At 37.2% G+C, this 15,655-nt stretch overlaps 1 protein-coding gene across 1 annotated transcript; it reads right to left on the reverse strand.

Moving 5' to 3' along the window:
• Positions 1-11,357: 11,357 nt before the first annotated feature.
• Positions 11,358-12,279, reverse strand: LOC110102228 (transcription factor PCF1). Its single transcript, XM_020830471.2, has one exon. The coding sequence runs from the start codon at positions 12,155-12,157 to the stop codon at positions 11,522-11,524; it is 636 nt and encodes a 211-aa protein (XP_020686130.1). The 5' UTR covers positions 12,158-12,279; the 3' UTR covers positions 11,358-11,521.
• Positions 12,280-15,655: the final 3,376 nt, after the last annotated feature.

The following is a 15,655-nucleotide window of genomic DNA, read 5'->3' on the forward strand; positions in this document are numbered from 1 at the left end:
TGGATCATCTTCCATGATTAAAGCATTAACTTCCACCTTTTGAATTTTCAAACCATTTTTTTTCCTTCATGAGGCACCACCAATTAAGAAGGATAGAGACAATGTCCCCTTGATCAAAATTCTCATACTTGCAAATGCTATTCCAAGAGAAAATTTTAATTTTTTTTTATTAAAAGATAAAAAAAATCTTGTCTTGAGACAGTTGTATCGCACCATGAGATAATATAATGCATTGTGAACCATTTAAAAACTTTTTCTTGCTTTGTGAAGCTCATAAAATTATGATAATTATTAGATATTTTCTTCTCCATAGATATGCAACCTTAAAACTGAGATCATTAATCTATATCATTGGCATTCTCTTAAAATCTTGATTAAGGTTTTTTTTGGGTACAATTTTCTTACTTATTTCTAAATCGACTTTTTAGCACAAAAAATTTTTAATTCAAGAAAATTTTATACTAGAAAATAAGGGCTGTCAAAATCGAGTCCCGGGTCGGGTTCGGTTCCAGCTCGGAATTGACCCAACATTATTCGAATTGACCTGAACCCCACTCGTTTTTGAAAATGAGACAGTTTTTTAGACCCGAATAGAACCCGTTTCGGCTTTAGGTCAACCTGACACAATCCGCCAAAATGAATGTCAGCTTATTCTCCACTTGGTTTGCTCCACTGCCGGTGAGCCAAATCATGATGTCTCCTCGATTAGCTTCTCCCGGAGCTCTGGAACAGTGGCTAGGTTCTTCAAGACGCTAGCAGCGGCAGCCTGGGCTGGTGGAGTGCTGGAGAGACAAGGAATGCGGGATGGTGTCGAAGCCGCATGACATGATTGAACGTTGTCGAAGAACGTCGTCGAAAGCGGGACGACGGGATGGCGGTGTTGCAGGATAACAGGACGGCAGGATATGAGACGTCGAGAAAGATGTGAACGAGGGACGACAGTCTGCTAGACGGCGAGTGTGGTTTTAGCGAGACTGTGGAAGGTGAGCTGTAAAGCAAGAGGGTTGGATTTTACACTAATCCCGTTAATCAAAACTGGATCTCGCAAATCGGGTCATATCGGGTCACACTTTGGTTTGGGTCAACCCGAACCCGACCCGATTTTTGAAATGGGTCAGTTTCTTGAACCTGAACCCGACTTGTTTGACAAATGAGTTGACCATAACTTGAAATTTTCCAATCATGTTCGAGTAAGTTTTTATGTCGTGTCAAATATTGACAGCTTTATAAAAAACTATTTTAGAAAACAACAAAAAAATATTGAAATGAAGCCTAAGGATTTGTTTCGGATGATATTTTTACTGCTCTCTAAAGCAACTTAAATTTTTTTAAACTAAAAAATTGCTTTAGAAAACATTAATAAACCCGCCCCATACGAAACCTAATTCATATGTTTCTTGATCAAATAATTTTGTTTCCTCATTTCAGTTGTTCGTAAAGCCATGCATGCGCCTCTTATAAGGATCTCACCAATCTTATAAAAGCTTTAATAAACTACTCTAAAAATATAAATAAATAGTAAATAAAAAAGATTAAAAAGTAATGCCCTCATGCATGTCCAAATCCATGGGATATAAAGTGCTTTAAGCCGAGCCTTATTGACATCGATGCTTCCGAATATTTTTGCAAAGAAAAGAGCCAATGAACGTCTAAAATCATGCAAGACTTTGGCTAACCAGAAGTGATCAGAGGGAAAGTACCAAAGCATAAAGAAGTTGATTCAAAATTTCAATAAAGCAAAAGAAATAAAAGGAATTTGACAATTTTGGTCTGCAATTATCATTGTAAGAGATGCCTCTTGTCTGTGATCTTAGCTTGTTTAAAATATTGTTTAGTGTTAGACTTTAGACTAATAAAAATTAGGAGGGTCAACTCGGCTCTAAGGGTCGGGTGAGCCGGGTTCAGGTCAAACCTAACAGTGATCGTTGTTGCTCAACATGACCCAAATCCGACCTAGTCTCTCAAACAGGTCATATTTTAAAATTCGGATCAGAGTCCCCAAAAAACAAGGTCAACCCGACCCGACAGGGATGACCAGTTGTTGGGCAAAAATCGCTGGCGAACGCGGGAATCACGGCCGTGGGATGCGGCAGCGGTGGGGTGCAACCGGACCGGGACATGGTGAGGTGTGACTGGACAAGTTTAGGTCTGTTAGGGGGTTAGGGCTTGCTGTGCAAGGCCAGCGGTGGGTGGATCGTGGGTGGTGTGACGGCGAATGGACGCCGCAGTGTGTATGATTGTCTTGCGAGAGTCTCACGGCGAGATGGTTGTCATGCCAGACAGCCGGAGATGCAATGGCCTGACGTGACGGTGGCCTGACTTGATGAGACGCGATGGCTTGAGCCTGATGCCCTGACGATGACGCGACATCACTAGCCTAGCATGATGCGACGATGACGCGAGTATGGAACTAGACCTTGTCAAGTTCCATAGTCAAAATTGGTTGATTTTGGATTTTCGGGTCAACCCAAACTTGACCCGATTTTCCAAACAAGCCGACAACTTGAACCCAAATCCGAACCGTAATGCAAACGGATTGACCTGAACCTGGAATTTTTTGAGTCGGGTTCGTATCGGATTTTGAGTCATGTCAAATATTGACACCCCTAATAAAGATAATAGCATATCAATTGATTAGCTCCTTAGAATGTTGAAATGGAGGCGCTAAACTTTGACCAATTGCCAGTCTAATGTGGGCTATTTGGACCAAAAAATATTAGACTATATATATATGATTAAGGCTAAGTAGTGGGGTCATAATTCTAGTTTTGTTCCATGCAAATAGGAACTTTTTAAGTCATTATTTCATTAATTTTGCTATCATTATATTTGTTATTTCGTAAAAAATTAACTAAGTTTATAGAAGATAGTAAACCTACGATTGGATAATATGTGATATTTTCGTTGTCTTGCTCGATAATTTTAGTTAACAAACTCTTACGGACTTGTCGAAAGCTGTTACGTATAGGCACATCTGAATTGGAAACTTCTAAAATTAAACTTAGGACAATTCAAACTCCAATTTTAGAAAACTTAAAGTCAAACTGAATGTCTCAATGAGATGAAGCCAATGAAAACCAAAATGATTCAATCTGGGTTTGAATGCGCCTAAATCAATGACATGAAGCATAATCAGAAACTTCAAGACATTAATTGCATAACAAAATCATATCTAAATATGGCATAGTTGAATTGAATGGCTTGATGAGAAGAATCCAACGAGCCTAGTTAAGATTGCCTAAATCCGAGATCATTAAGGCACTTAAATGATGAGCGAATATTTTATGATCAAGAGAATCAATATAAACTTTCATATGGAGTGTTCCATCTTTTATGCATATTTATAGGCATGCCACTCCCAAAAAATCATAAATACGGTCACACTCCCTACATAAGGAAAGGATGGCGACCTTAGGCTTGAGATTTAAGAGAGCTCTAAAGAATCTTGTAGCTCCACTCGAGCACCATCGCCAACAAATCCCTCATCGATCTACCGACGTATGACTTTCTCCGACCAATTCTCTTTTGCCGGTTATCCACCCGACCATCATCCCTAGACTTTCAACTGTCAATCACCATTGGACCTTTGCACAACTGTCTTTGCAGAACTTTTATCGGTCGCTGGACCTCAAACCACAATCACCAGTCGTTTGCCCGATTATAGTACTGGCGACCTCTTGCGCCCAACTATGATCTCTCTGACTTTATCGTTCGATTATGATCTCTCTAACCACCATCGTCCAATTATGATCTTTCCAACCACCGTCGCTAGACTATGATCCCTCTAACCTCTAGTGCTAAACTACAATCTTTCAACCACCTTCACTTGACTATGATCCTTTCGATTGAACAAGCAAGTCAATAATCTCTTAAGTATAGCTCTCATGCTATTTGGTTCTTCCAACTCTAATCATGTAATGTGCTCTATACAATATATATTTGTTACATTATGTCAATGCCTCCACTCTAGCCCTGTTTGAATGAATCCACTAGTATTTGTAGTTGATTACAAATGAGACCCTTCCTTGGAGGGAAGACCTTAGCTCTACGTACATCATATAGAGTATATTACATGGTGGGAATACAAAGAATCGTTGTTGATGGATTTGTTTGGTTGGAAGGATTGTAGTCAGCGGACGACGTAAGTCGGAAGGACCATAGTCAAAGGGCAACGGAGGTCAGAAGGACTGTTGTCTGACGACGGAGGTTAAAGGGAAGGCATCATGTAGAAACCTGGCAAAGAGCGGAGGTCTAACGTCGGGTACAAGTTCGACGTCAATGTGCGGACGGGGAGAACTCTGGCATTAGATGGTATTCAAGAAAAACACTAGAGTCACTTGGAGATCGGACAGAATTCCGGAGTCACTTGGAGATCGGGCAGAGTTTCAACGTCACTTAAAAATTGGGCGGAACTCCGACGTCACTTGAAGGTCGGGCAGAACTCCGGCGTCACCATTTGAACGTCGGGCGAAACTCTAGCATGACTTAAAAGTCAAGCGGAAATCTGCCGGTGGTTGAGGAGGAGTTTCTTCCCTCCTTCCCTTCTTCTCTTGTCCTTCTTCCTTCTTGCTTTTATTGCTTGGGTCTTCCCTCAAGAAAAATGAAGGACTATTTATAGTTTTTTAAGGATGGCATGACCCACAAATAGGAGGAGGATCAAGGGCAAATGTGGAGTGGTTCGGATGGACGAATGATATTGAATCCCTTGATTGTGGATCGTTTGTCAGAAATTTGATGGTTTTAACAATATCAAAATTCGACGATCTTGGGCTCATTGGATTTGTCTCGTTGAGCCGCTTGATTCGACTATAAGCATGTCTTGTTTGAAAATACCTTGGTAATCAAAATTGTGGTTTGAACCTTCTAACAGTGTTTCAAGTCTTCGATTCATACTCATTTGGGCTCGGATTGAGTTGATTTGGTGTCGTTGGGTTTGTATTTTTGATATGCTCAATTTGACTATAAGTTTGCTGAAATCAGAGTTCAGATGATCCTAGATTTAATTTTTTAAACTTCAAATCTGATTTTGCCTCGAGATTTGTGCCCGATCAAGATAATTTTTTAATGATATATCAGTTGCCCCTCTATTTTCAGATGTCGAAGCTCCATGAGTCTAACAATACACGTCACAAACTTTGGAGAATTTTTCGTTTGATTTGAAATCATATATTGCGTGTATGATCCCCAAATGGCTTTAAAAGTGCCGAAATTGAGTTTGGAACATCAAAAAATGGTCCCGAGGACCCCAAAAATGTTTGATTTTGGCTTTTCGGACCAAAAATAAAACCTGAATTCGTGTAGATAGCTGAACCAACCGTACTGGCCAGTCGGGCGCCATCGCCTCCGCCGATGGCACCGAATTAAAAGTCGGTCAGCCGTACCTACAGCCAGCAGTGCCGACCCACCCAAGGCTTGCTCTGGCCCGCTGTGCCGACTCACCTGAACTTGCCTGGCCCACACTACTGGCTCGCCCGCTCCTACGGCCCTCGCGGCCGACCTTCCATATATATATATATATATATATATATATATATATATACACACACTTAATATGCTCTTTACATTATCAATCCAAAATTAGAGATCAAGCCAAGCATAGAAAAAATAACAATCAAACTCATTTTCATTATATTCATAGAATAATTAAAATATAAGAGAAGTAATAAAATTTTATCACCATAAAGAATCAAAGTATCTTGTCTACACTCTTTCTTCTTCCACTTACAAGATTGCTTATATAAATACAAGATAAACTCTCTCAAAGATTGTATCTTAGAAATCTATAGCCTTTCTTAAATTTTACTCTAAGAGAGTATTAGAGAAGTATACTAAAAATATACTAAATTTTACTCAAGTGATTGAACTCCTTTACAAACAGGACTGAACAACTTTTTATAGAAAAACACAAAAATGATCTCAAGCATCGTTGTTCTTAATAAGGTGGTGTTGAGGCACTTGAAGTTGAACTATCACCTTAGTGATAACTGGTTTGCTCCACTGTGGTGCTTGATGACATGGAATGGCTACTAAGTGAACAGACACATGCTTTCACTAATCTAACTCCTACGCCGCAGGGATCAAGAAATCTAAGAACTGAGATGCATGGGTGAAGTTTTTGATGCTGGAGCACTTTGAAGTGTACCATTATGGCATTCTTTTTCTCAAGAACTCAATTCTGTCAAGCTAAATATTTCAATGCATTGGTGCTATTAATGCAGCAGCACTGCACTGTCTAAAAATGGTGCTTCAATGGAGTTGATTTCAACGTAACGACCTTACTTCATCTGGTGCCACAGCGCTATGTTGTACTTTATATTTATTGTCATTTCTGATTATTTTCTAGACAACACCAACTAAAATAACACATTTTCATTGAAATTCAAATATAATACACAGTACTTAATTTACACTTAACATCTGGTAAAGGGCTAGTTGATGGTATTTAATAAATTATTTAGACATTTTAATATTTATAAATTATCATTTTGACCCAATATCTATTTTAGAATCTCACCATTTGAGGGCTTGGTTTCATAGTGTTGCCACCTATCACCATAACATCCCATATTTCTCCTCTCAAACAGAGAGAAAAATATTGCAATGCTACCCATCTTGGTGCCATAGAGCTCTTAGACTTAAATTATACCTTGAATCACTAAAATTTCATAAAAATATTAGAACAAGTTAGATTATGTACTATAATACGTAAAATCAACCAAGTTATATAATAGTGGGTATTACACATCACCTGACAAAAGGTTATTCTGAGCATCGTCTCCTACTGACTATAGTCTTTCAACCACCAACACTTGTGTATAATGCTCTGACTATTATTGCATGGCAATTTTGGTCCCAAGACCACCATTGCCCTATTAAGTTCTCAGAGCACCATTATTCGACTACAATCCATCTAACTGCTATCACATAACTACATTCATCTGCCCACTATCATAAAACTATGGCCCTTTAACTAATGCTGCTCATCAAGTACAATTCTCGGAACACTATCACCCGACTACCATCCATGAACCATCACAACAAAACTAATTTCTTTTGACCTCCATTGCCGACTAAGCGCGGTCATCCAACTATGGTTGTCTGACTATAATCCTTGGACCACCTTCACTTGACTATAATCTTTGGACCACCATTGTTCTATTAAAAGAGTTGCTATTTGCATGTTTTAAATTCTTGCAACTTGTATAGTTTTGATGATTTCAAATATTATTGTTTTATGTATAGTTATCTCCTAACATTTTTTGGAAGAGTTGTTTTTGCTCTTGTGTGTACTAACATTTCAGAAAAATCAAACTCCAGACTACAAAGATTTCAAATCAAATTCAACATGAGATACTTTGTATATTTAAAACTTGTATTTTTCTTTGAATTGAGTTTGAGAGGGAGTGATTGTAATTGAGTGAATACACACACACTTTAGGAGATCTTGAGAAATTTGTACTGATCATACGGGACGAACATAATTCATACGGGACGATCATGTCAGTTATCTCCTCGTAAGAGCAATGGAACGAACTGGAGTTGAAGAAAATTTTTCTAAGTTCTGATCGTCCAGGATGAAGTGTATTCGTCCCAGGACAAAATGCTCTCTATAAAATTTTCGTTTAGAATGAAGTGTATTCGTTCCAGGATGAGTTGCTCTCTAGAGTATTTTCATCGAGAACGAAGTGTATTCGTCCCGGGACGAGTTTCTCTCTTGAAAAATTTCTTTCGGATTAATCCATATTCGTCCCAGGACGAAGTAAACCGGCTCTGAAATTTTAGTAACGTTCTACAGTTTTTGGTAACCGACCTATGGAATAACCGGACGAACCTAGTTCGTACGTGATGATGTGTGTGTATGAAGTCATTTCGTACCCATATATATTATGTTCGTTTCCAGCGCATTTAAGTAAAATTTTCCAGGACAATCCACGATCGTACGGGACGATCGAATGCGTATTGACTTGAAAATTTGCAGTTTTTGGACGGTTTTTTGTGTCTTTCCTATGAATACTCCAAACTAAACTGCCACTTAATCATTTTGCCTACTGATCTTCGTGCCTATTGAAAGAAGAGTCAAAAAGAGAGTGTGAGAGAGTGTTTGAAGGAGATTTCTTGCCATTGGAGCGTGAAGGTTTCACTTGGTACTCAAAGGTAAGACTCTTTACTCTTGGTTTGTGATTACTTCACTCTTTTCTCTCTTCCTTCTAGAATTCTTATGAAGAATATCTGTCAAGGAGATCCGGTTTTCTATCACACTTGAAGAGTGTGAACAGCCGAGGGTTTTTTGCCCACACTAGGAGAGTGTGAAAGGACGAAGGTTTTCTGCCCACACTAAGAGAGTGTGAAAGGATAAAGGTTTCTATGCCCACACTAGGAGAGTGTGAAAGGATGAAGGGTTCTCTGCCCACACCGGGAGAGTGTAAAAGCATGACGGTTCTCTGCCGCATCGGGTAGTGGTGGAAAGAGTGTTTGGAAAGGCTTTTCCGCCTTACTGTGGGTGCAAAGGGAGAGTCACTAGTGGTAGTGGCATTAGTGCAATACTCAGATGGTGCCTCCGAGGAGTGGATGTAAGTCTGGTTTTGACCGAACCACTATAAACCTCGTGTCTTTATTTTTTCGCTGCTTTTTTATTTTTTTGTTTTTACTTTTAAAACTGTGGTTGAAAAATATTTTCTAGAAAAATTCACTAAAGTTTTATTTTTGTTTCCTAATTTAAAAAGAGGGTTAAATTTTTTAAATACCAATTCACCCCCCTCTTAGTTAGCCGTGGGACATAAGCTTAGGTTTAACAACCTAATTCATAGTGAACGAGTTTCAACATGTTCAACTACGGTCATTTGACACTCGTCACCTGACTATGGTAAATGAACCACCGTTGCCTAACTTTAATTTTCTGACGTTCATTGCCTGCCGAATATGGTCGGCCAACCACAACCACCCGCTAGGTCCTTTAACCATTGTCGCTTGATTATGGTCCTTCCAATCTCCATCTCCCACTGACCATAGTCCTCCAACCTCCATTGCCCCACAGACTGCAGTCCGCCAACCAAAAATCTTCTAATCATTATAACATGGTTACTATGACGCCTATTGACTTAATCACCAACCAATAATGCCAACACACACCACTTATAAGATCAATGCACACCATCAACATCAACTTCAACACTAGGGTTTATATTTGATTTCTGCCACGGAGCTCCTCCAATTTGAATAATTTTACATGTTTAGTATTATTGCCTCCCCTGGAGGAAGGGCGTCACTTGCAATCAAATACAAATAATAGTGAAATTATTTTTACTAGGCCATGCCTCAAGATTTATCTCTTTACTCGATTTTTCAAATAAAAACCTTAGTGTCTCTTATAATTCTTATACTCATTTCTTATATATGGGTATGATGGATTTTTGTGCAAAGTTAGGACGTCAAAACTCTTTCTCTAGCACTATGAATGTTCTGAAATGCTACAAGTTTAATTTTATTAAGAGATAATATGTGATGACATATGTATAGTAAAATTAGCCTACAAAATCTATTAAAATATCCAAACGCTATTTTATTTTATATTCTTTTTTTGGTGGTTGGCCAGTGCGTTGGTTTGCATCAAACATTTCCGATTTTAATCTCATGTAATGGGATTCATTTTTTAAAAAAATTTGGACATGGCCTGTATATTAATTAACCACCAAAATATAAGAAATGGGCCCTTATATTCATAATCTCTTTTGTTTCTTTTTGGATTCATAATCTTTTTTTAGTTGCAATTGTTTCAATCTAAAAAGCTTGTAGTAGGTTGGTATGCAACTAACTGAAACAGGTTAAAATTTTGGAGCAGAATTCAAGGTTAAGTAACACACAACTCTCCTTGGCCTATTGGTTGAGAGCTAAGGCTTCCAACTAAGAGGTTTAAGGTTCGAGTCTATGTGTATGCGTCGTGTGTGTGAGTTTGCCTTAAATGGCCTAAATGTCCCAAAAAAAAAACATACATGTTATTGTTTTATACTACAAAATTATCTTTTTTTATTTTTTTTTTAAATTCCTCTGATTTTTTTTTTTCATTTGGACTTAGGATCAGCATTAATTAAAACTATCAATTATTGCAAGTCAAATCAAATCAACTTGAGCCAAAATTAAAGCAACATGAACCAATTCAAATCAAACCTCATCAATTTAAACTAAATTAGGTTAAGTCGAGTCATGTCAAGCTAATTTGAACTATAATGACCCATTCATTCAAATTTAACTCAAACTCAATTCTAAGTTTTAGGAAATTTCATTTCTAGCTCTTCTATTCAACTTTTTTGTTCCTTGGCTAAGGCGCGGGAGGGCGAGAGGAAATCATTGCTAATGTACAGCAATGGATATCTCAAAGCAAAAAGAAAACTAGGAGAAACCGATCCAATATAGTGTGATAAAGATTTGATGGTGTTGTTGTTATAGTGATGGACGGCTTATTTATTTGAACTTGTCAAAAATGATAGTAATTCAAACAAGTTCAAATTTGAACCTAATTTAAATGTGTCTTAACCATGCTGCGGTACTGGAGACATGCTAGTTTGAACTGGCTGGTTTAAACCATGGTTAGAACATGTGGGTTAAAATCAGTCTCGAAAATGTTGGGTTCAAACCAAGCACAAACGCGCCAAGAGCTCGTAAAATCAATGACAAGTAATAAGAAGACGAGTTCGTTGATGGGATCGCCATCGTGCAACATAATTGGGAAAGCATTGCGGTGGGGGAGAGGAGAAGATGATTTTGTTCTCGTTGGGATGGCATTACAAGACAACATGTGGCAGAAGAGGAGTTTCCTCACGAGACTGACGACCGACATTCGTATTGCTGGGGAAGACATTATGGGACTAACATCAAGTGAAAAAAAAGACGATCTTGCTAGTAGAGCTGACATTGTTGGGAAGGAACGGTAGAGCCGGCCTCATGTCAAGTATCCCACTTTTTGTCGAGTACTAAGTTGACATTGTATGCTGGGAAAGTTGACAAAGAACAATGTTGACGAGTTCCATATAGCCCTTTGGGCGAATTTGAGTTGCCTCGGTGAACGAGTAAAGGCGTGAAAATGCCTTAATTAACTTAGTTCAAACGATTATAAGTGAATATAAAATAAAAGTAAATCAGCAATTAATAAATAATTGCCAAAAAAAACAGAGAATCATAACCACGCCGTAAAAAATCAGTTATTGAAAATAACAAAGAATTTAGTTAAATAATTAGGTAAAATATACCAAGTAAACCCTAAACTTTTTTTTTTTATTTTTTATAACTAAGCAAGGCAGAGAACTTGAAAATAAATCATGGCAGGGTTTAGGGTTTTCAGATATAGGATCGAGGCAAATAACTTTTACTAAAAATTTACCTCCATAAATAGTAAAAGGTTAGGTAGCCTGTATACCACTTCAAAATACCATGAACAACCATATCCATATTATGAGTTCTGATATTCAGAGAATTACTCTCACTACAAATCATACAATCCTAAAAGGAAAAAAAAAAAAAAAGTCAGCTAATCCTCCTGTTGCAATAAAACGGCGCGGCTGTCGTCATCATCGGCGGTTACCGGACGCATCAGCATCGCCGTGTAGTACGGCATATGCCGGAATCCCACCCCCAAATCTTCTCCTCCGTCAGAAACGGCGGGGAAACCAAATCCTTTAAAGGCAGCACCGTAGTCCATAATACCGCTGAACTGGAAGAAACCAGTGGGCTGCGGTGGTGGCGGTGGTGGGGACGCAGGCGATGGGGCGGCGGAAGGGGTTTGAGTGAATCCGCTACCAGTGGCGGCGAGGATAGAGGGTTCCGCCTGACGAAGAAGCCACTCGATGGTCTGCCCGTCGGATTTATGACCGAGTTCCCGCGTCAACTGGAAGATCCTCGCCGCGCAGATAGGCGGCAACCGTACTCTCCTCCCACGCCCGTTCACCTTCGTGTGCCGATCCTTTGAAGAGCCTCCGTCGCGTTTCTTCCCGCCGGCGCCTTTTGGATCCGCTGTATCCGGCTGCATCTGAAGGGGCACAGCATTGATGGCGCCAGAGGAAGGAACAGGGGTAGGGTTATAGATTAAGAGATCCGACACCGGCCGCGATGGCAACGGTGGGGACGACGGCGATGGCATCAGAGAGAGTGAAGTGGGACCGGGCATGGCGAGGGAATTCTTTTTTTCAGAAGCGATGGATTGGAGTGTTTTAGTACGGGGGACGAGTTCCGGTTGGGGAAAGGGCAAAGGGGAAAGGAGAAATCTAGGGTTTCCGGATATAGAACCTCGATTTTGAAAGGATTAAAAATGGACCGCCGATTTTTTACAAGCGGATGGACCGGTACCCGAATCATATCTTTCTTTGTCCCGGTTCGATAAAATAAAAAAATAATATTAATTAAAAAAATATAATTTTTTCTTCCATCTTCAGACATCTGAGATGCATACTGCAATGCTGCGAATGAACCTAATATTTGATGCTTTACTTGTGATTTGATTATATAAGAATTTGTTTATGTTTGATTGATAAAGTAAATAAATGAGCACCAACAACTTTTATAAATATTTGATAGCTAAATAAATAAATTTGAACAACCTAGCATTTGTTTCGTTTATGTTCACGGACAACATTGTTTATAGCTCGTGAATAAATTCGATTAGAGTTCGACTAAAAAGTTCGATTAGTATTCTGTTAGAAATTGAAAATTAAATATTCTTAAATTAAATAATTTATTTTAACTAATTATAACACTTTATGTATACAAAAAAAGAAAAAAAAAAATCTCGCTCCGGTCCCGCAATGATGCAGAGCATTTTAGCTTAAATTGTTTCTTAGACATATGTTATATAGTTTGTTACAAGCTTATTATAGGATTTTAGAACTTTCTAGTTTTCTCTAATTTTCCATCTCATTATTATATATACTATGATGTAAGAAAAGTTGAGACATTGAATGAAATATTATACTCTTTAAAGTCTTAGAACTTGTGTTTTTGTTGTTCCCTGAATTGTGATAAAATCCTTCAAACATCGGATTCTTCCAATGATCCAACAACATCACGCAATAAAAAAAAAATAGAAAGAAAATTTCCCTGGTCATGTTTTTAAACTTCCGCTTTACTGTGTCTGTGCTCTCCGCTGCCCGTTTCATTTGAAAAAAAAACTGTTGGCTTAGTCCCACTCCGTGGAAGAGATGCCCTCTATAAATAAAAATAAAGAGCTTTGCTGGCCAGCTGATCAGCTCAACGTAGCATTATTGCTGTCGGCCTAACAAGCCAGAATATGTCTTAACGACAAGAGCAACTCCTTCAAAATAAAAATAATATTTATTTTATTAAACTATGCTCGGCAAGCCTAAATGAATCATGCTTGAATACGAACATGAACTTAGCTCGAACAAATTAGTTTTAAACGAGTTCGAACATGTATGAAAAAAAGCCCGTGAGCTCAAACACAACATTGGCAAATGAGCTTGAGTTTTAAACGAGCTTGAACATGTTCGAGAAAAAAGTCCGTTAGTTCAAACACAACATTGGCAAATGAGCTTGAGCTCAAACATGCTGAAGCACGGTGCTTCCAGGCTTCACATGTTCAATAAATTTTTAAAAAGATTAAATTTATTTTAAATTAGTATAAAATAAATATTATATATAGTATTAATATGTAAATAAATTCAAAAATTTTTAAATAATAATTACAAAGACATAATCAAGTGTTGGTATTACTTAAATTTTAAGTAGGTATTGTTAATTAATGTGAATGAAATGGTTCTAGACTTTATCTATGTATTTTATTTAAAATTGATTGGTATTGTAGGTGTGAATATGGATGATGATGTCTTTGCCTTGAAAGGGAAATTGGCGTGCTTTGCTTTGAAGAGAGAATGATAAGAATACATCTTTTAGCTCAAAATATTCTAAAGGTTTGTTTCTCTTTATTAGGGGCATCCTCATTATACAATGTTTATTGCTATTTGAGAAAGTTGAAATGATATGTTTTTCGAATCCAAATTTGTTTGTTATATTTGACCTTAAAAATAAGTAAACTTGAGAGATAAAGACCTGAGAGCTTATAATGAATAATATGAAATAAAGAATAATATTTTGAAAATTCATGAGGAAAGCAAAGAGGTAAATGCTCTACTAGTTCAATATGGCTTTAAGAAAGGTCCCAAAAGATCAAAAATTATCTCTTTGCACTTGATTTATAGGAATGGCTATAGAGAATGTTACACCAAAAAAAGATAGAAATATAGTTATAAATGAGACCCAATATGAAATGCTCAAGACACACGTCACAATATGATAGATGCTTAACGTGATTATTCTCCTTGGGCCCAATTTTTTACTTTGCGGCGAGTTCCTTTAGGTTAAATGTTTGTTGGGTCAGTCAATGATGAAGAATCCTTGGATGGATGACCTAAAATGACCAATGTCAACGAGGCATAAGGTCATTTTAGTGACCTACTAGGCGCATGTCACGACTCAGCTGGAAGGCTTGAATTAATAAGAAGGGAATAGATTATGTGACACAAAATTGGAATTTTTATTTACTAATAATATTACATTGAAAAAAGCCACTAAAACTTCAAAATTCATTTATGAAAATATATAGCAATTTGAAATAAATATTTCTATCATATATTATCATGTATATAATACACATTTTCTCTTATTCTGCTTATTTCATTTCTCTAAATGTGTATGAATATATTTGTTAAAGGATATAAGTGTGTTGTAACACTTAGTAATTACATCATATTTCCAAATTTGACAATAACACCATAAAATTTTTGAAATAATATGCATGCTTGCCTTAAACAAAAAATAATATAATATAATTTAATAATAACTATATTTATAAATGATATTGTAAATGAACTTACATCATATGATTAAGAAAGTAACATTCATATAATATCTTATAAAATTTTCATAAATATTATAACAATCATAAAAGCCACCTTCTAATTAGTGCCAATTAGGGTACTTTTTTCATTTATGTTAAATCCAAGTTTGCCTATGGATGATACATGGCTTTAATAGCAAGTTTACCCGAAGAGGAAAAGAACCATTGACTGAGAGTGGGGAGTAGAAAGGAAGAGTAGAGGAAAACCAGAGATCTCAGATAACTAGAAATTTCCCTACTTGTTTGAGAGACACCCTAGGATTTTTTCTAAAATTTTTTTGAGTCTTGAATAGTAATCATCACTCCTTACTTATAGAATTCCAAGCAATATAGTAAGGGCTATATAGAAAAAAGATAAAGTTGCAGCATATTAAAGTATACTTTACACATATACCATGCTATATATACACATTTTGGCCTCTAATTGGTGGGAGAGTAAGGATGGAGGATTTACCTTTGGGTGAGTGGGGAAATATTGAGAGAGCACTGGTGAATGGTGTATAGGATGAGCACCATAATGACTAGTGATGGAGGTTGTGGAGTGAACTTTTGAATTATATAAAAGTTCATACTATATTTGAGCTACACATATCACCACTATATGTATTAAATAAAGAATATGATGATATTAAAAATATCATTTATTTATTAAAGAATAAGTATTTTGATTAGTACTTAATATGTACGTTACATCATCAATCCAAAATAAGAGAATTAGCCATATAAAGAATAAATGACAAGTAAACTCATTTTTAT

Source organism: Dendrobium catenatum, unplaced genomic scaffold (genome assembly GCF_001605985.2).
Source record: "Dendrobium catenatum unplaced genomic scaffold, ASM160598v2 fragScaff_scaffold_1059, whole genome shotgun sequence".
NCBI lineage: Eukaryota > Viridiplantae > Streptophyta > Magnoliopsida > Asparagales > Orchidaceae > Dendrobium > Dendrobium catenatum.